This window comes from Elephas maximus, chromosome 2 (assembly GCF_024166365.1).
Source record: "Elephas maximus indicus isolate mEleMax1 chromosome 2, mEleMax1 primary haplotype, whole genome shotgun sequence".
Lineage (NCBI taxonomy): Eukaryota > Metazoa > Chordata > Mammalia > Proboscidea > Elephantidae > Elephas > Elephas maximus.
Window position 1 is genome coordinate 160515967 of NC_064820.1, and position 21561 is coordinate 160537527.

A 21561-nucleotide genomic window follows, 5' to 3' on the forward strand; every position below is an offset into this window, starting at 1 on the left:
GCGCAGGCCAGGCTGTACGTGGGAGGACCTAGTTTTGCTTTCCGCGAGAGGGCGCAGGCGGTTCCCCAAGTTGCCACAGTCTCATTTCCCATAAAGCCACCGACCACCAATCAACGGGCTGTCTCCATACCGCTTTCAAAGTCGGCGGGTCCTTTATCCAATAGGGAGGTGGAAGAGTCCAGCGCGAAGATTGATGGAAAGTGTTTCCAATCACCTTATAGCTCTCCGCTGTCTCCGCCTCTCCCTCACGGGATTGACGATTATTCCGGCCAATAGGGGACGCCGGGTCGGCGGGTGGATGAACGCGGCCCTCTGTAATGGCGGAGCGTGGCGGGGACGGGGGGGACGGTGAACGATTCAACCCAGGGGAGCTCAGGTAAGGGGCGCTGCCCTCCCTCACATTTCGGATCCCGAGTCTTAGGGGCTAGGCCTGCCGAGCTGAGATCCGGGGCTGAGGGCGGGCAGCGGAGCTTCAGCCCCTCGGGGCCGGGACCGCATGGGGTTGAAGAAGGGGGAAGGGGCAGGCGGCTGAATGAGAGAGCCGGGCCGGGCTGGGCTGGGCCGCGTTCCCCTGCATGTTCTCGGGGCGCTCCCTGCGGCTTTTGCGGGGCCCCGCCGCCCTCGCAGTCGGCAGCCCGACGCTCCCGCCTTGGGGGCCCAGCCTCAGCCGCGTGCCGCCTCCGACTTGGCAGCCCTCAGCCTTCCCCTCCGGCCACTCTGCGCCGCGGGCCCAGTTTTCCTCTTCGTGGCTCCTCCACTTTGCAGTTAATTCCCCGGGACCCTTCGTCACAGCTGGGTGCCTTCACGCCCTCCTCAGCCCTTTTGAGTCTCCAGGTTTGTCCTTTTCTTTCGTCTCCTACCCGTTTCCTTTTTTAACTTTGTGGCTTTTTTCTTTTCTCTAATTTTTTCTTGTCATTATAGTTGGGAATAACAATAACTAGCAGTAACTGTTTGTTAGGTGCTTCCTATGTGCCAGTAAGCCCTTTACTTAAAGTAGATTGTGTCATTTAATCCTCACATCCACGCTCTGAAGTAGTTGCTATTCTCATCTTACAGGCCACAGATCCTAGGACTCTCCAGTTAAGTTACTTGCCCATCTTACAGGTGAGGAAGCTGAGCCACGTAGAGGTTGCATAGGTGGAATTGTGGCTCCAGGAAGTGCCGTGAAACCCGGCAGTCAGGCTCCAGGGCCGACGGTCTTAGTGGCTCTTGTTCCCTTCTCACGCCCTGCAGTGACCTTTCTTCCTCTAGAATCTCCATGCCTATGGAATTTTAACTAAAATTTGATAAAGTAAAAGTGTCCTGGAAAAATCCTGTCTTCGTCAGTGGTTTTTTGATGAAAAAGAGGCACTGTATTTTATGTACATTTAACATATTTTGTTCTGGTTGAGAAAAATGTCATTTCAGATGTTCGAATTCTCATTTTGAATTGTGCCATTGTCAGCATTTAAAAATGAAAAAGAGAACAGTGTAGGTTATGAGGATCCTGTAATATTGTTTAAAAGAAATATTGTTTAGAGTGTATTAAAAAGATGAAATTGTATAAGGAAATGGGAATTGTTATCCAAGATTTTAGAAGAAAATAATTTGTCTTAGATCCCGAATTGTCACCAAAAAAATCTATTTTGGCAGAAATGAAATCTTATTTCAGAGATGAACCTCAAGTCCTCTAAACCCCACTTAATACACGATAGTAAGGAGTGATCAAAGTGCATTGTTAGGGTCTTTCAGTATTAGTGATGGAAAGTTTATTCTTGAGTCTGATCTAAAGAGGTCACTTAGCTACTCTCACATGGATTTATTAGGGAATATTAGTATGCATTTTAGAGAGTATTTTTCTTCAGCTCTACAATGAATAGCCTCTTAGACTTAAGTGTTCTTTTGCAAATACAAGGAGCCCTGGTGGTGCAATGGTTAAGTGCTCAGCTTGGTTGCTAACCAAAACGTTTGTGGTTCAAACCCACCAGCCGCTCTGTGGGAGAAAGATGTAGCACTCTGCTCCTGTAAAGATTACAACCTTGGAAACCCTGTAGGGCAGTTCTGCTTTGCCCTGTAGGGTCTGTATCAGTCAGAATCAACCCAGTGGCAACGGGTTTGGTTTGGATTTTTTGGTTTTGCAAATATAGTGTATACCTTAACTTCCTGGATTGGAAATTGCTTCTAGAGGATATTGTACAGACCTTTATTTTAGCATTTCTCATGATTTATAGGATATTAGCTATTTATATTCCCTCTTTGATGGCAGAAATTGAGGCTTAGTTTTCATATTCTTATACTGAGTGCTTTTCATGGTATCTATCCCAGTGCCTGGCGAGTAAGGTGTTCAGTAGATACATGATAAATAAATGAAGATAGAAGATTTAGACATGGTTGCTGGATTAAGCCAAGATTTACTGAGGGTGTATACTACATGGTAGCCACTGACTTGGGTGCTGGCAGTATAGCCTTGAGCCAGACCAAATAAGCCCTTGTACTCAAGGAGCTTCCATTCTAATTAAGACTGATCTAAATTCTAAAACGAATCACATCACTGCCTGCAGTTGTGAAGTGATTTATACAAGGTCATTGGGTAGTTGGCAGGGTCTGGACTAAAACCTAGGTCTCCTCACCATCTACATAATTTGCCTTCCATATATCAATAGATAGGATTAGAGGATCCGATCTTTCCACCTCCCACTCCCGCCCCCCCCCCCCCCCCGCCAAGATTAAAGTGTTTACAGCCTTGCCTTCACAAGTGGAGGATTGCATAGCCAGAGTACTTGCAGAGAAAATGCATTACATTTGTATTTCCATGGTGTTCCTGTGAATTTTTTTTTTTTTCTTTTTGTGTGTGTGTTTTTCTATTCATGCAAGTAGGATTTTGTTTTTCAGAAAGGTGGTTAAGTGGTAGGAATGCAAATCACCTACAATGGACAGAACTGAATAGGAAATCCAAATGCCATCCATGCCTTTATGGTTGAGTGCCATTAATGTAACTTTTACAGTCAGATTTATATAGATGTTTTATCCAGGGCTTTTGTTTATCTGTGTGTACTTTGACTTATGACAAGGTACTTTCAGTCTAAATTTCCTCAGTAGTAAAAATAGGAATAAGAATACTCTGGTGTTACTTCTGATTGTCTTAAGTAAGTTATTTCTCTGCACCATAGTTTCCTCTGTAAAAATGGTGTCAAACTTACTTCGCTAAGTTGTGAGGATTAAAAGAGTTAACACAAAGTCCATATAACTGTGCCTAGTATAGATACAGTAATACTTAGTGTTTGCTATTATTATTAAAACAATATTTGAGCCCCTGCCATCCTGGGCACTCAAGTGCAGCGGTATACTAAGGGGAAACTATGTATTAGTGGGTAGAGATACATGAGTGAACAAATAAGTGAGTTACTTTTTTATAGCAGTTATAATTGAAAATTCAAATTGGGTAATGTGACAGAAGGGCTGAGAAGCTGGAGATGGGGAAGGGGTTTGAGATGACATTGAAGCCGAAACTGAGTAATGAGGAGCCAGCCATGTGAAGATCTAGAGAAGAGCATGCCAGGCAGAGGGAACAGCAAGTGCATAGTCTTCATGGGAGTAATGAACTCGAAGTATTTGAAGATCAAAAAGAAAGCTAGAGTCTGTAGAGAGGTCAACAAGGACCAGGTCATGTAGGGCCAATACTAATTATTATAGTAATAATAATAATAGCTAACACTAATATTAGTATCATTTTAACAATTGTAATATTACTCTACTGATGTTATAACAACAGTAGTAATGTTGTTGTTAGGTGCCATCTAGTCAGTCCCGACTCATAGCAACCTTTTATGTATAACAGAATGGAATGTTGCCCAGTTGTGCACCATCCTCACGATCATTGCTGCGTTCGAGCCTGTTGTTGCAGCCACCATGTCAGTCCATCTCATTGAGGGTCTTCCTCTTTTTCGCTGACCCTCTACTTAACCAAACATGGTGTAATAGTGGTAATAATAGCTAATACTTATATGTGCTAGGTGCTATTCTAAGTACTGTAAATATTAACTTATTTAATCTTTACTTCAGGTCTGGTAAGGTTGTTGTGCAAATGCAGTGGATATAAAGAGGTAGCTCATAGGTAAACATACCTGGCATCAGGAAGTGGCAGCTTTAGGCTGTAGAGAAGGAAATGTGTGAATTTTTGTCACCATCTTAGTGGCAGACTTTTAAAAGTCACCTAATCAAATTAAGAACAAAGTGCGTTTTACAGGTAAAGCACTGTGCTAGGTTTTGTTGGGAATAAAAGTAATAGCTGAAATAGTTTTCTGTGTACTGAATACTATTTTAAGGGTCTCATGGGAATTGTCTCATTGAACAGAGATGAGGTAGGTTTATTTCTCTTCACCACTTATTTACATCAAATGACAGATCACTTATTTGACTCTATCATGATCCTAGAGCCCAAACTCTTAACTCCAAGCTGTAGCCAACCCATTACCAAAACAAACTTGTTGCTGTGGAGTTGATTCCGAAACTCATAGCAACCCTATAGGACAGAGTGGAACTGCCCCACAGGGTTTCCAAGGCTGTAATCTTTATGGAATCAGACTGCCACATCTTTCTCCCACAGAGCAGCTGGTGAGTTTGACACACTGACTTCTTAGTTAGCAGCTGAGCACTTAACCATTGAACTACAAGGCTCCTTAAGCTATTGCTAGGAAGTCTGAAATTCCAACGATCCTACAGATTTTTTTTGAAAAGGAGGAGACAGATTAAAAGGAAATCTAAGAGCACGGCAAATTGTTAACTCAAGACTAAAACAATCTTTCCTTGGTGGTTAGTTTTTTTTCTGCCCCCCAAATTAAGACATTTTTTTAGTAACAGTGACAGTTTATATTTCAGGGGTACGTATAATTTGAAAAAGACCTTCTGCTTATTTTGATAGAGTCTGTTTTCTTATTTGCAGGTTGATAAGTGTCTACCTCATAAGGTTGCTATGATTAAATGACTTAATATTTGGAAAGAGTTTAAGGGCACTACCTGGCATATAGTAAGCACTTTTAACGGTTAGTAAAAATTTTAAAACAGCACTAGTGGGAGGAGATAGGTTAAAAACAAAAACAAAAAAACAAGATAATACCATCTGATGTGATATTACTTAACTGCTTAAATGCTATGGAGAAAATAGGGTGTTTAGCTAGAGAGTTAGGGGAAGCGTAGTCAAAGGGGGAAGGCTTTCCTTCAGCGAGTTCTAGTAATCTCCTAAACTCTGCCCCTCTCCTCTTTAAAACTGTATTTGGAATAATTTCAGATCATAAAAAATTGCAAAAATAAAGATAGTACGCTTACTGTTAACTGTTTACCTCTTTTGCTTTTTCATTTGCATGCATGCTCTGTGTCATTCTGAACCATTTGAGGGTAAGATACGTAAACCATTGCCCTTTACCCTTGAAAACTTGTATGTGTTTTCTAAGAATGGGGATTTCTGTTACTTAACCACAGGGCAGTTATCAACTTTCATTTACGTTGATTACAACACTTTTGTCTTATCTACTGTCCATATTTCCAGTGTCGTCAATTGACCCAACAACGTTCTTTTTAGCATTTTTTCCTTCTAGTACAGGACCCAGTCTACAGTTAGTTTTGTGTTGTCGTGTCTCCTTAACTCCTTTAATCTGGAACATTTCTACAGTCTTTCCTGATACTGATCTTTCTGAAGAACTCAGCTCCCCCCATAAATGTTTAAATAGAACACTTCTTATTTTATATTTGTTTAATGTTACTTATTACTAGATTAAAGTTATATTCTTGGCAGGGATACTGCATAGGTGATACTGTGTCTTTCAAGCACACAGTGTCCATCTGTCCTTACATGGTACTAATTTTGATCACCTGGTCAAAGTGTTGCCTGATTTCTCCATTATATAGTCTGTCTCTTTTTTTTTTTTTTTTTTTTTAAATCCTCCCTTGCAACTAATAAGCAGCGTGTGGGGAGATACTGGAAACCCTGGTGGCGTAGTGGTTAAGTGCTACAGCTGCTAACCAAAGGGTTGGCAGTTCGAATCCTCCAGGCGCTCCTTGAAAACTGTGGGGCAGTTCTGTTCTGTCCTGTAGGGTCGCTATGAGTCGGAATCGACTTGGCAGCACTGGGTTTGGTTTTGGGTTTGGGGAGATATTCTAAGACATCCATATATCCTCCTCATCGAAACTTCCTCATAGGTTTAGCATTCATTGATCATTCTTACTGATCCAGTTTTTACCATGATGGCCGCAAAATGATGAATTTGCAACTCTGCTCTTTTGTAAGCACTTTTAAAATTTGATGTAATTAGAGATCGGTAACTACAGTTTTGGAGTTTTGAGAAAGGAAAATTTATTCATTGCTTTACCACACAGGATGGCTCAACAGCAGGCCTTGAGGTTCCGAGGCCCGGCTCCCCCACCAAATGCAGTCATGCGCGGCCCACCACCTCTCATGAGACCTCCTCCACCTTTTGGCATGATGCGAGGTCCTCCTCCACCACCTCGGCCCCCCTTTGGACGTCCTCCTTTTGATCCTAATATGCCACCAATGCCTCCTCCAGGAGGGATCCCTCCACCTATGGGCCCTCCACACCTCCAGGTAAACAGTGTAGAGGTTGTTATTTCTCTGTTGGCATCAGCATCGAGATTATGTATGGATTTTACATTAAACACATTTTTTCTGAAATAATTTCACTATATAGGAAAATGGGAGCTAAAGAAAACATCCATATATTAACATGTTGCTCCCGAAGCAGTGGTAGTGTTAATTATATAGAAATTCAGAACAGGAATTGAGATGATGGTAGAAAAGTATACATAGAAAACTAGGATTAAGTAGGGTAATTTTTACCTGCCTTTATCCTTGAAGATTATCTTTAGTAATCTGTCATCTTTATGGGAAATAAAGTTTGAAATCTTATGGTAGAGGGGGTGAAATTTATTTTCAATGATATATGTTGCCAATGAATGTAAATACGTATGCATATATATTCCTGAGTAAATACTTTCAGAAATGATGCCTAGGGTAGATCCTGGAAGGTGACAGCAAACATTTTATGAACATAATACATAGATTTTTTTCTGTCCCCCGGGAGGAAGAAAAATAGAAAATAAGATTATTTTACCATTTAAGAAAGGGATTTTTATGGAATTTCTTCAAATGGAAAACCTTCCTGGTATTTTAATGTGGGGCATTTCTCCCTCTAGTGTATCTAGACTCACCGTCTGAAATGAGGTCATAAAGGTATTGACTCTCAAATGTTTGTTTACTTTTAGGATTACATATTTTTTTGAGTATGTATCTGTGCTTTCTTAGTTTATCCAGTTTGTACAGTTCTGACACCAAGTAAATACAGTGGTATCATCTGCCTTCCATTAGCTTAGATAACCAAGAATTAACTATATTAAAAATAGAGACAGATGGTGTATTATTTTAGTAGATAGCGGTGTGTTTATGGTAAAGATATATGGTTTTAATACTTTGCTTAATAATTTTAGTGCCTTCCTAGTAATGAATAGTCCCTCCCACGTTTTAAAACAAATTGCTGAATGGTTTTTATATTTTCTTCAAGATTAGAATAAGAAATAGCTTTTGATTTAACTGACTCTGGCATAATTTGGTTCGTATGAATATGTTTTAATCTGTGTCGTTAAGAGTTAAACCTACTTTCAAAACATTATAAAACGTAATATAACCCCCTAGTGGAAATAGATCAGATTTTGTAATGGGATACTTTATAATGTTGTGATGCTTTTCTTGGTCTTGATGGATAATTGTGGTTTCACAGTAAATCCAAGTGATTTCCAGCTAATGGTTCATGAGACATACTTGGATTGGATATTTTATAGGGCCGCTGTGAGTTGGAATCCACTTCACGACAGTGGATTATTTTATAGAACATGTGCTGATGCTTGAAGGACACCAAACTGAATACAAAAAAGTTGGAGAAAGAAAAAATTTTTAGAAAAAGGAGACATGGCTCCACATTATTAGTATAGTGTCAGTTCCGTTATCCAGAGTAAAGTGCTTTGGATAATTGGATTTTAATGTAACTTGTACATTATAGAGGAAATCTGTTTTAATCACTGTTCAAAATCTGTTTTTAAAATGTCAGACCGCTTTTTTGCTTTAGTAAGTAAGATACAGTGGTTGCAGTTGAATTGTTTGCTGCAGGAATCATTGAAGAATGGCAGTGGAGGAAGTATTAGAGATTGGAGAGAATTGGTATTGGCTCTTGGAAATTTTTTTTAAAATAGCATATCCTGAGTTGAATTCTGATGTTCTAGTAAGAGTAGAATGGGTAATTATTTCACTATGTCTTTTAACTTATGATATTCTTGTCTTTGATGATCTGTATTATTATGATATTAAAAATACCATCCAAACACCAAACCTGGTGCCATCAAGTTGATTCCAACTAATAGTGACCCTGTAGGTCAGAGTAGAACTGTCCCATAAGGTTTCCAAGGAGCGGCTGGTGGATTCGAACTGCTGACCTTTTGGTTAGCACTTTTGGTTAACCACTGAGCCATAAGGAGTTTTTTTATTAAAAATAGATGGTCAGTATTTTCCTACCCAATACATTTTTCTTTTGTAGGAAAATAAAGGGTTAGGTATATTTGATTTTTCTTTTTTTTGGATATCACTGTATTTGTTTGCAAAATAGTGTTTCTAGTACGGTTGGTATGTGTTATTGGTGAGCTCCGGAGATACTGGTGTGTCTAGCGAGGGCTTGTGTCCTCTTCCTTGAACAAAGGCTTTCGAAAAGCTTGTATTTGTTGCTATGTTTTGTAAGATGATAAAGACCAAATTCTGTTATGCAAAACTTTTTCGTTGGACTAAAGTAGGTCTTAATTTTTTAGTTCAGTTGTTTAGTTAGCCCTGAGGAGGATATAAAAACAAGTTTTTAAAAAAAGTAACACACTACTCGGTATATGAAAACTGCAGATAAAATAATTCACTCATAATTTCATAACCGATAAATGACTGTAGTTAATGATTTGATGTATTTCTTCCCTCAGTTTGTTTAGTAATCATTTTTGTTAGAAACTTTCATTACACAATCTAGACAAATGTATTTAAATAGACTATAATACTGGCTTTGCTTACAGTGCTTTACTTCTGGGTATAATTTAGTAATAATTTGAAGGAAAAAAGATAAATACAAGTCACCATTATTGTTCTTGTGCATTAATAGAGACCACCTTTCATGCCTCCACCAATGGGAACCATGCCTCCTCCTCCGGGTATGATGTTTCCACCAGGAATGCCTCCAGTGACTGCTCCTGGTACTCCAGCACTGCCTCCTACTGAGGAAATATGGGTTGAAAATAAAACTCCAGATGGGAAGGTAAATTATGAAATAATTTAAGTTGTTATCTTCTTGATCGCTTAGATATCTGGCAGATTGAGATACTAACTATAGCATCCTTGCCAGTTAAGAATGAGCCTAGGGCAAGCAAGGGGTGGGGTAGAACTTTAGGAAAAGCTGACTGGATTGGAGTTCTCTGGTGACTTAAGGATGTCTGGAGTACTAACATACATTTACCTATGATTTTGGAAGCTTGGATTTTAGATATGTGTTGGGAGTTCCCAGGAGTACCCCCAGGGTTGGTGATTGACTAGGAAGACTCACAGGACTCAGCATATAGTTGTACTGACAGCTAAAACTAATTACAGCAAAAGGATACAAAGTGAGCAGAGGGAAAAGATGCATGAGTGAAGTCTGGAGGAAACCAGGTACAAACTTCAGGAGTTGTTTTCCTGTAGACACACATAGGATGTACGTAATTCCTTCAGCATGGAGTTCTGAGAACACATGTGAAGTTGTCTGTCAGGGAAGCTCACTTGAACCTAGGAGTCAAGGATTTTCATTGGGGCCTGGTTACGTGGGCACCCTCTGCGAGAGCGTGTACCTCCCGACTCCCGGAAGGAAAAGTGTTCAGCGTAAACCATATTGTGTAAGCAGTTTAGGTACAGTGAGCCATTATCAGTTAGGAAATGGGGATAACCCTTTTGAAATCCAAGTTCCTAGATGCCATCCGAGGGCTAGCTTTGCAAGCAGACGTTTTCCAAGGATAGCAGTCTCAGGCCTGCTGTGTTAACTCTTCTCTGCACAACACATAACATTGGTTTTCCTTTTGTATGTATGCGTGTGAATTAAAAACTATCATGTCGATTATAGCAAATTAGAGGAAGGAAGAACTACCTATAGTCCCATAATATATGAGCAACTAATTTTGATGTATTTTCTCTTTTTTAAGTTTGTTTTTTGGATGCCTTTTAAGACAAAATATATTTGCGTTATCATTTTTATTGATAGTGACAGATTCTACGATACCAATAATTTGCTTCCTCTGCAGGTTTATTATTATAATGCTCGGACACGTGAATCTGCATGGACCAAGCCAGATGGAGTTAAAGTTATTCAGCAGTCAGAACTGACACCTATGCTTGCAGCCCAGGCACAGGTTCAGGCCCAGGCCCAGGCGCAGGCCCAGGCCCAGGCGCAGGCGCAGGCCCAGGCGCAGGCCCAGGCCCAGGCCCAGGCCCAGGCGCAGGCCCAGGCCCAGGCGCAGGCGCAGGCCCAGGCGCAGGCGCAGGCCCAGGCCCAGGCTCAGGCCCAGGCCCAGGCCCAGGCCCAGGCCCAGGCTCAGGCCCAGGCCCAAGTCCAGGCCCAGGTCCAGGCCCAAGTCCAGGCCCAAGTGCAAGCACAAGCAGTAGGAACTTCCACCCCTACAACAAGTAGCCCAACGTCTGCAGTATCCACTTCAACATCATCATCTACCCCATCCTCTTCCACTTCTACCACGACAACGGCCACTTCGGTTTCGCAGACAGTATCAAGTGAGTACCAGCCAGCATGTATTTTTACTTAAGGGCTAGAGAAATGAACAAGCAGGGACTGCGTTGCATTCTAAGATGATCCTAGTGTCTCTGGTATTGTCCTTGATGTTCTCAAAATACGTTTTTGTTTTTAGGACTTTTGGATTAGAGAAGAACAGAAGTTTACATTAATAGAGGAAAATATTTACCCAATTGCAGTTCATGAAACTAATCTGGGGAAGTGCAGTTAGCTGTTCAAATTGGCCAACAGTAATGCTGAATGCTGCGGATTTTGCAAAACAAGTATAAGACTTGGCCCCCATCTTAAAGAGCTTCCAGTTTTTCTGAGGGGGCAAGAATAATACATGTGAAGTAACTACAGGATAGTGTACAAAATTATATAGCGAAATTAAAAGGTTTTCTGAATTCAAGAAAGGGAGAGATGTAGGTGGACTACGTGGGTATTGAGGTTGATCATAAAGGATGTCGTGTAGGATTTGAGTAGGCCAGCAAGTGAGGACGGGGCTTTCAGGTAGAGGGAATAGCATGAACAAAGGTCAAGAGATGAGAATAATGTAGTTCATGGGATTGTGTAGGGAATTCTTCTTGAGGCACAAGGGTTTATGTTGGTTAATGGATAAGAGTGAGACCAGGTTATGAAAAGTCTTGAAAACAGGCCAGTTGGTGAGGCAGGCAGCAGGGGGCCTGAATAAATGCACTGTTTTAGAAAATATTTTTTGGTGCTGGCTTTGTGGGCAGTGTTGAAATCAGAGACAGTAGGAACTTTTCAGTAATCTATCTTACAGGTGGGTATGGCCTAGAATGGGATGCAGGCAGATGAAATAGATGGGGTGTTGAGATAGAAGCAGTCAGAACAACAAGCAAACTTTCCATTTTAAAGTCACAGATACTGAAAGGTTAGATCGTTTCTAAAAATGTGAGAATCAATTACCAGCAGATTTTGTGGATGAAGAGAGAAGAATCTATTAATACACCTAGAAGATTGTCAGTAATATCTACACTGCTTTAGTTTTTTTTGTTGTTGTTTGTTTCTTCTTTTGTGTATGTGTGTTGCCACTTATCCTGCAGGCTGAGAGTGAGCCCACACATTTAAATGAATTTTTTTTTTGACTTGATTATTTGTTATGATACTGGTCTAAGGATTTATAGCTATCCTTAAAAGTAATTAGGTTTTTTTTTTTGTTTTAGTACCTGGACAATAAGAAAAAACAAAAAAGACTTTTTTGTTTTTTTGGAAGTTTTTTGGTAGCTCAGAGAGCTTGGGGAGTTTTTATTAGTATATAAATGCTTATTGTTGCCCTGTGAGAAATATGTATATGAGGGAAATTTCATCATAGTTTATTCAAATTTGAATTCATTTTATTTATATAAGAAACTGAAGACGCAAGATACATGTAACATGGAGAGGGTTTTTTTTTTTTTCTTTTCTTTTTAAGCTACTTAATGTTTTTTAAACAACTTGGAAGTGTGCCAAATAGAAAAATGTAAATACAAGTCTGTTTTTCTCATAGCTAAGGTCAGGTTTGATGTGGAAGTGTAACAGTAGTACTAGCTACTATCTGAGGTTCTCTGCCATTTTATAGACTTGTCCTTCTGAAACCTCTATGGCAAGGCAGAAAGCTGCAAGGTTTCATGGGATACCTGTGGCAGTGATGGGAGAAAGGGATGAATGAAAGCAATACTGGTCTGCATGGAGGCTCTGTCTCACTTACGTTTTGTTCCCTTCCTTCTTAGGAAGGAGGTGTAGTTATGCTGCGTTTTGTTTTAAGAAAAGTGGGTAGCCAGATACTTTAACTATACTGTACATTTTCTTTATCAGAATGGTCTGTCAGTAGCTCCCAGCTATCTTGTGATTATCTACTATATTTAGAAACCCTGCTCACCATTTTTTGCGCTGTCCTTCAGTGATTGGGAGGCCATTATTCTAAGAACAAAACAGTAACATAATGACTGTTAAACATCAGCTTTGATGTTGTCTTTCTGAGTATTCCTGACAAACCTTTTTATTTCACTTGATTCAGTATTATGAAGCATTGCCATACTGCAGTCTTAATATTTCTCCTCTGTTATTTAATTACTTGGTTTTTTTTAGTTAAGATCTGAGACTGGACTAGAGTTTTTTTTTTAGGATACAATCTATTTATTTGAAATATTAGACTCCAAACACTTCTAGCTGTGATTTGGCTAGCAAAAAACCATTTAGTTAAAAAAATTTTTCCTTAAAAATGATTTCTTGTAGTAGAGAAAATGTTGATATAGTTGCTAAAACAACAGCACTGAAAGCCTGCATTTTTTAATTTGGATTAGAGTATATTTTGAGGCCTAGTGCTTCACTAGTTATTTTGGCAAATGGAGTTAGTAGGAATTTACCCCCTGAAGTCCTAGATACCATTCTTCTAGTTTACCATTAATTTTTCATTGCATTTTCCTTATAACCATTAATCAAATTCAGAAAATCCTGAGTGAATAAGAGGAATGGGTTGAGTGAATACTTTTTGCCATCTTTTCTTCTACCTGAAATTTAACTCATTTTATTTTCCTGAGTATAGTACTTTGGGTTATAATTTTAGTAATTATATCTAAATATTATTTTTTAATAATATAATTCTGTGAACTACAGTGTAGATCTACGGATAAATGGGTTTAAAAATCTAACTATTTATATTTTAGTCTCATTGAACATAAACTTATTTTATCTTGTGTAAGTTTGTGAAAAATGATGATGCAGTCCTGCCTCTCAGGGAAATTGTGAAGAATATTTAGCTATATTTTCAGCCATTAGGTTGTAAATGCTAAATGGTATATGTGTGGGACTGGGCAAATGTTGCATGTAATTTGTATTTTTCACACTGTAATAAAATTATATTAATGTGATACTGTACCCTAAGGCTAGGTCTATGCTAGACCAACAATTCATTCCTGGGCCCCTGAAGATACTTGTTTGGCCCTGCTGTCTATTTAGCCAAGGTGAGTCCCTTATTAACAAGTATGAAATTGCTCACATCTTTCCAGCCTAAGTGAGTTTTTCATTATTAGCAGCTGGAAAAACAAAGTCCAGATACTGACATATTGTATTGTCAGTTTGGATTAGTGGGTGGTCTGTATTAAACAGTGCACTTTCCCTTAGATGAAAATTGGTATAAAAACTTGGGAAACCATTGTTTTTATTTCATTTAATTTGATTAATTTATTCTTAGAGCAGTATAGGTAGAGTTTGACACTTTGTCTTTTATTTACATCAAGAAAAAGATGAAGTATTTGTTACCAGTGAGTTAACAAAATGAGTTTTGTTATGAGCAAATAACAAAAATGTTTCGTAGTAATAGTTGAAAACTGAAACTTTAAAAAAAGTATTGAATATGTTTGTTTTTTTTTTTTTTTTTTTGGTCACACTTTAAATGGGATTGCTAGGGATGAAACATTTTATTTTTGACTTTTAGAAATAATGTTTTAGGAGAGTCCAAATTATCCTGAATTTCATATTCTCCTGGTCTCACAATGGAAACCTGAGGTGTTTTTTGTTTTTAACTTTTTGTTTTGCAGTAATTGTAGAGAAACCTGAATTATTTTTGGCACCATTTGTTCACATCCAGTCAGTCATTAGTTAACCACATAACTTTTTTTTTCTGTTCTTCCTTGCTTGGACATTTCCAGTAATGTGGTAATTGCTGTTCTTCCTTTCTTTCCTATGCGTCTAGCAGGTTAATTCATCAGATGAACACTAATTATTACTCTTTCATACAAGAATCTTTAGTCCGCTCCCCCCCTTTTTTTTTACATGAATGAAATCACACAAATAACCCACAAATGCATCCTTAACGAAAATCAAACGCTAACGAAGCGTATATAGTAAAAAGCGAGTCTTAGCCAGTGGCAACTCTGTTAGTGTATTTTAGTGTGTATTCTTCTATATCATTTTCTTTGCATTTACATACATTTCCCCTTTTTCTACCCAGTGAAGTGCAGGCTCATTAGCATTCTGTTCAGGGCCTTCTCTCTGCCTTTGGCCTCCTTTCCAGCCATAACTCACTGGTTCTATTGGTATACCCAGTGTTTCACTACTTGACTGCTTGCCCTCTGTTTTCTAAATAGCTCCTTGATGTTTTCTACTCTTTGCCTTTACTTGTACTTTTTCTACCACTTACTTATTTCCTCCTCCTACTCCCCCATTTTCCTTGTTGAGATTCTAATCTTTCAAGGCCCATCATCCCAGTGTAAAATTTTCTGTACCCTTTCACAGTTAGAAATGGTCTTGAGGTCTTGATTTACTCTTATACGTTTATCCCATTCATTTTGTATTTTCATTATTTTTGTATATTTTATTTAACTATTTTTAAGCTTCTTGAACACAGAGATCTTTTTACAAATACCTTGCAGTGCATGGTTTGGGCCCATAAATACTTATTGAATGAATGAATGAATGAATGAGTATAGAAACATTGTTTATGAAGAAATGATACATTTTTTTTTATCTTTTGTCAGCACCCACAACACAAGATCAGACCCCAAGTTCTGCTGTTTCAGTTGCCACGCCTACAGTTAGTGTTTCAACTCCTGCTCCTACAGCCACACCTGTGCAAACTGTTCCCCAGCCGCACCCCCAGACGTTACCTCCTGCTGTTCCTCATTCGGTACCTCAACCAGCGGCAGCAATACCTGCTTTTCCGCCAGTAATGGTACCTCCGTTTCGTGTTCCCCTTCCTGGCATGCCAATTCCACTTCCAGGTAAACCAATAGATTATAATAGTCTTTGCAGCTATGTTTTCCATATTGTCAGTTAGTTTGTTCTCATGTGTCTGTTACATTTGAAATTTGCCTTGAATCTCACCTGTTGGAAATGTTTTTGAAAGATTCATGGCTAACTGCAATATTTTCTCTTAAGTTTTGGTAAATGTCCTTTTTTTGTTGTTGTTTACATGTCTAAAAATTAGAGTCACATTTAAAACTACACTTATTTTGGATAATGGCCTCAATGAATTAAAAATGATCATATTTTTGTGTAAATATGTTCTAAATGCGATATTTTTAAGGGATCGAGTCTATGGAGTTGAAAAATCACAAGTCATAACAGCTAATACAAGTTGAGTGATTTATATACTGTATATTGTTTTAAACACTTTACATGTATTAACTCATTTAATTTTCACAATCATCTTATGAGGTAGGTACATAGACAGGTTAAGTTACTTGCCCAGGTTGCGTAGTTATTAAGTGATGGTGCTGGAATTTGACCCTGGTCACTCCAGATCCGGATACTTTGCTCCTAATAACTGTTATATGGGGAAGAAACTGTGAGTCACTGAATTATAAAAAAAAGTTCATATCAAACAGAAGCCAGAAGTTTCCTTTGTAATGATTATGAAGTACAGTTTAACATGTACCAATTAAAAGTTTAAATACATAATTATGGTGAATTCATTTTATTGTCTTTAGGGGAAATGATTAAGACTAGAGAAGGAGCTAAAAGATTGTGCAGTAGAATTCTTCCTGTAGGGATTAAACAGTTACAGCGTTGGGCATCCTAATTTGACTGCTTTCGCTATTGTTAAGCATATTTAAAATGAATGAGTTTTATTTCTGTAAGGGATCCTTGTTCCGTTCTCGTTGTGTTAGAGATTAAACTATTCATGCCTCAGAGAGGTCAAGATCACAGAGCTAGTTTGTAGTGAAGATAAACAGAACCAAGGTTTGTCTCCCAATTTTACATTCGTTTCACTATTTATTGCCACTTTATTATACTAGTTTCTTTTTAAGAATAGGGTTATGATACAGCATCCCTGTTGCCCTAGTTGTCTTTTTCCTTGTGAAAGGTATCTGAAAGGATACTTTCAGATACTACTCATGGCAAGAAAAAACAAAACCCCAAAAATTTCAAAAAATGCCCTTCACGCATTGTTGGTGTAATATTAGGTAATTTATGTTTCCAGTATGTGATGTTTAAGAAACTCAAGTCCTTTAAGAAAAAAACCGAAAATGTTTTCTCTAAAACTAGGGGCTATCCCTTTAAGACAAGCAGCTGGGTACTTCCCCCTTTGCATATACTTTTTGGAGAAAATTAAGTGATAAATGGAGAATAGATTAACATTCATCATAACCTATTCTTGTTCCAATTTTGGTCTACTTTAGGGTCAGACCAAACCCAAAATCACTGCTGTTGAGTTGATTCTGACTCATAATGATCCTATAGGACAGAGTAGAAGTGCCTGTATAGTGTTTCCAAGGAGCAGCTGGTGCCATCCTTTGGTTAGCAGCCGAGCTCTTAACCACTGTGCCACCAGGGCTTTGCTTTCGGGTCAAGAATGGTGTTAAGATTAGATCCTTAACTCTGAGTGATATGGAGGAGTTGGGATAGTTAATTCTGCAGGGAAGACTGAGAGGTAGCGTGACAGATAACTTTATTCGAATATTTGAAAGGGTATCCTCTGAAGTGACTGGTTTTATTTCAGAGGTTCAACAGTGAATGAATGGTATAGAGTAGTCATTTCCGTAGCAAGTGGAACTTTGTCACAGTAAAATTCTTCTAGCTATCCCTGCATTTTGATGTCATGGTCTTCCCTGATCCTCACCCCCATCATTAAAAATTTTAGCGCAGGTGGTGACAGCTAATTGGATCACCAAATGAAGTGGTACCAGTGAAGTGTTTGGCAGTAAAAGGCATTCACTACATGGCAGTCACTGACAGTATTTGTCGGTCAGTTGGAAGAGAACGTAGGGAATCTGTAGGATTTTATCCGAGATATCAAGATTTTTTTGGAGAAGAAACTAGTGGTAACAGAGGCATCTTTGGTATTAATATTTGTTTATATATTAAGGCATTTTTGATATTAATATTCATTTTTCTCATTTTCCCTTTTAATTCAGTCCTCCAAGATGCATTAGTGAAAAAGAAAGAAAAAGAAGAGTTGTTTTCTCCTCCTCAAATCTTCGTTAGGTTTCATGTATATTGTGATCTGTTTCTCTCTGTTTTGCCTTCTTTACTTCAACTTGGCAGCAAGGTGAACAGGATGGATTTGAATGTAATTTATCTGGAAGCCTTAACTTCTGTTTGAAATAGCATTGTGTGGCTTCAGTGAGGATGATTAAGAAAGGGGCAGTCAAACAAGATGAAGGAAAGGAATGGAAGAATTAGGTAAATCCAGAAATAAGAGGTGGATATTGAAGGTAGTAAATTGGATTAGGATTATAGGATTTCTTCTAAAACTATAAAATTTTGTTTGGATTTTAGGAAGCTTAGTGTCATTAACATTAACATCTAAAATGCTTAGTGTAGTTTTCTAATTGCTTAATAGGACAGAGTTGTAGGAAAATTAAATGCTCCCTTAAAAAAAAAATGAAAAATTTAGATACGTGATTATTTTATGATTCTTCATGATACGCATGCAGTCACTGAGAGAGAAAACCTTAAGTTTATCTTTTTACCATGAGAAGAAGCATATATGACCTTTCAGAATGGTCTCTGTATTGATAGTCAAATAGAAGAGTTCTGTGTTGGCCCAGTTGGTTTTAACAGTGACAGTTAAGCACACATATTTTCCTTTCTTTAGTTTGTATGTTAAAAATTATTTATTGGAGGATGATTTTGGAGAACAGTCGTGATGAGAATAGAGTTCATGTGTTTTAATAATTGAATTTCTAGTGCTGGCATAATGAGTTCAGTGATTCTGCACATGGTAGTGTTTATACTAACTTAATACATGCTATAACTTCTGAGCCTAGTGGATTTTTCCATTATTTCTTTAAGCATTAGGGACAGTAAAACCATATATATAACTTTATTCAGCACGCTTGGATGATTCATTGCTTTTGTTCTGGTTTCAGAGTAAATAGTTCAGCTTTAATATTCTCTGTTAATTAGTAATTAGGAAATAAAAAAATGTTTCAGAAATCAGCAGTATTATTGTGTGTGTGTGAGTGAACATAATTACATTATTTATAAATCCAGGGGTTTAATTTTAATTTTAGTCTCTGAATTAGGAAAGTTTTCTTTTCCTGTCCTTTAGTGGAGAAAGTAATTATTATTGTTACTATTTTTAATTTTTCTGGGTGCCAAACTAAGTTTGGTTTTTCAGCCCAAAAGTAAAAATTATTACTTCTATTCTTTCTTCATGTTCAGCCCTTTTCTTGAAGAAATTTTTTTAATTGACCTTCCATTTTGAATTTCCTCAATTAACCAGCCTTAGTTTTCCAACTTTTTCTTTCATTCCCTTTTTGAAAAATCATCATTGCAGTACGTCATGAAGAGCCTTCATTCTTTTAAGAGCTATATGTGATTTCCATTCTATTATACAAGTGCTACTACTTGAGCTAGTTCAGTTTAAATGGTGGACGTTTCTGCAGCCATCAGCCCTAATGGTTCTTAAGTGATTTTAAAGGGACTCTGTTTTTTTCTTAACGCTTTAGCCTGCCCCCACAGTTTACCTACCTCATGGAATTCCATAAAGCAGGCATTAAACGTGGACGCTTTCTCATTAGTTCTCATTTCTGCCCTTTTTTAAATTGAAAGTATAATTTGCAATGGAATATTTGGATACATCCCATATCTTACATTCTTCCTTTCCCTTCTACCCCTCTTTGTCCTATCTTTTTTCCTTATCTCCTCTGCACGGTTGTGGTCAGTGCTTCAGCTCCTGCACGTAGTTCCAGCTTAGCAGCAGCATAAAGAAAGATGAGTGTTATGTCAGTATCATGCTGCATCTGCCTTTCACTGGTATCTAAGCAACAGCAGCATGGGTTGGATGTCCTATGGGAAAATGCCCTACATAAGAACTTGTTACATACATGTAATGAAGGGGCTTCCCTTTATTGAATTTAAACTTCTGAGACTCCTTCAAATGTTGTCATAGCTGGTTTGATAAAAAGGTAATTGATGCTGTAATTTAGAATTAGAATCATTGAATTTGGCACCACTTCCCACAAAACGTCAAAAAGAAATTTTACTCCATTCTTGGTCTTTTTCATTGGAAATAGCATTCTAAATTGTAGTGGTAAATTTATTTCCCTGAATCCCAGTGGTAGCTGACATACAATGGCAGCTTTCCAACATATGCTTGCTTATCCATTTTACAGGTGTAGCAATGATGCAAATAGTCAGCTGCCCGTATGTAAAGACAGTCGCTACCACCAAGACCGGTAATTTTTAAAACCATCTTAGTTTGTTTTGTCTGTAAGTTGGCATGGTAGTGAATGTTGTTGTTTATCCTTTTATTTATTTATTTTGCCCAAGTGAGTGGATTTTTTTATATTTTTCTTTTTAATGAGCAGTATAAATGCAGTTGTCATATTTGGCCAACACTTAATTTTCCCAATTGCCTGTAGTATTAGCTTCTTTGGTTCACAAAGCAAATAAGGTCAGATCACTTTATATCTTAATTTATGTAATAAGTGTAAACAACTTCATTCTCATATTCATAACATTTAATTTTATTTTTGATGTATGTTTTTAAGTTAAATATAAAAAAATCATTTCCATGTGTAAAGTGACGTGATTTATGCTTGCATGCCAGTGAGTATATGTGTGTGAATATTTTTGTGTATAGTATGAATTTATATTTTAAAGTTATTGAAGTAAGGTAACTACTGGAAACTTAAATTCTAGTATATGATTTGAGTCTTTTTTTTCAAATTTGATTCATGTATCTTTATTTTATAGTACTAGTTTGTTTAAAAAAAACTTGGCTTATTTTTTAGGAAAAGAGTATACTAAATTAAAGACTTTATAGGGATACCTGACTTAATCATTTACTATATTAAAGATTTGATAAACTCTATCATTTACTTTAAAACTGAGAATTTTATTCATATCTTTTTTCAGTGTCTTAGCTAGAAAGTAATTTCGTCTTAGGAAATACGCTTTATTGCCTTGATTTCATGAGAATTTGAGAAATTACATTTATAAAAATAAATTTGTATCCGTAAATAGAGAGTATGCTATAAGTTTTATAATTTAGTACGTTAAGACTTTTTGATCAGTGAGACCCAAGTTTCTGACAGTTCTTAAAATACTTGGGTTGAATTTCTGAAGCTAATCAAATTTAGGCATTAGAACCAAAAAACCAGCAAAATAAAACTAAGTAATATTTAAGTCTTTTTTATGATTTTTTTGTTCCTACTGGTTCATTCATTCATGAATGTAATATTTAGTAGATTTAAGCTCATATTTTAAAGTTTTGCTTTGTATTTCAATTTGATACTTGAATCTCATTTTTTATTCTTCTTCTTTTAGGTGTGTTGCCAGGAATGGCCCCTCCTATTGTACCCATGATACATCCCCAAGTTGCTATTGCTGCTTCCCCTGCTACCTTAGCTGGAGCAACAGCAGTTTCTGAGTGGACTGAATATAAAACAGCAGATGGGAAGACATACTATTATAATAATAGAACATTAGAATCAACCTGGGAAAAACCCCAAGAACTAAAGGAAAAAGGTACAGTTGTTTTAATGACTTAGGAGGGAATATGAACTATGATATTATAAATAGAAAGTTATTTGAAATTCTGAGTGAATTCCTTTTTAACACTTTTGAGAGATTTTCTAATTACATAGTTCTTGGGTTGTTTCTACTAAATTGATAGTATGTATTTGTTTTTTTATTTGTTTAGAAATACTGCTTACATATAAACCAACAAAAGACTTGTTGACGTCAAGTGGATTCTGACTCATAGCGACTCTATAGGACAGAGTATAACTGCCCCTATAGGGTTTCCAAGGCTATAAATCTTTATGAAGGCAGACTGCCA

At 37.6% G+C, this 21561-nt stretch overlaps 1 protein-coding gene across 6 annotated transcripts in view; it reads left to right on the forward strand.

Moving 5' to 3' along the window:
* The first annotated feature begins 278 nt into the window (after positions 1–278).
* The window catches only part of TCERG1 (transcription elongation regulator 1), a 65115-nt gene continuing 43832 nt past the window's right edge, over positions 279–21561 (forward strand). For 3 of the 6 annotated variants that reach the window (XR_007516134.1, XM_049873993.1, XM_049873990.1), the window contains exons 1-7: positions 279–376; positions 6352–6577; positions 9177–9329; positions 10342–10825; positions 15308–15550; positions 19892–19954; positions 21048–21248. Coding sequence is in view for 5 of the 6 variants with exons in the window: in XM_049873993.1 (XP_049729950.1) it covers positions 318–376; positions 6352–6577; positions 9177–9329; positions 10342–10825; positions 15308–15550; positions 19892–19954; positions 21048–21248 (1429 nt within the window). In the remaining variant the exon portion in view is untranslated. The remainder of the gene's footprint in view (positions 377–6351; positions 6578–9176; positions 9330–10341; positions 10826–15307; positions 15551–19891; positions 19955–21047; positions 21249–21561) is intronic. The other 3 variants (XM_049873994.1, XM_049873992.1, XM_049873991.1) reach the window with 2 other exon arrangements.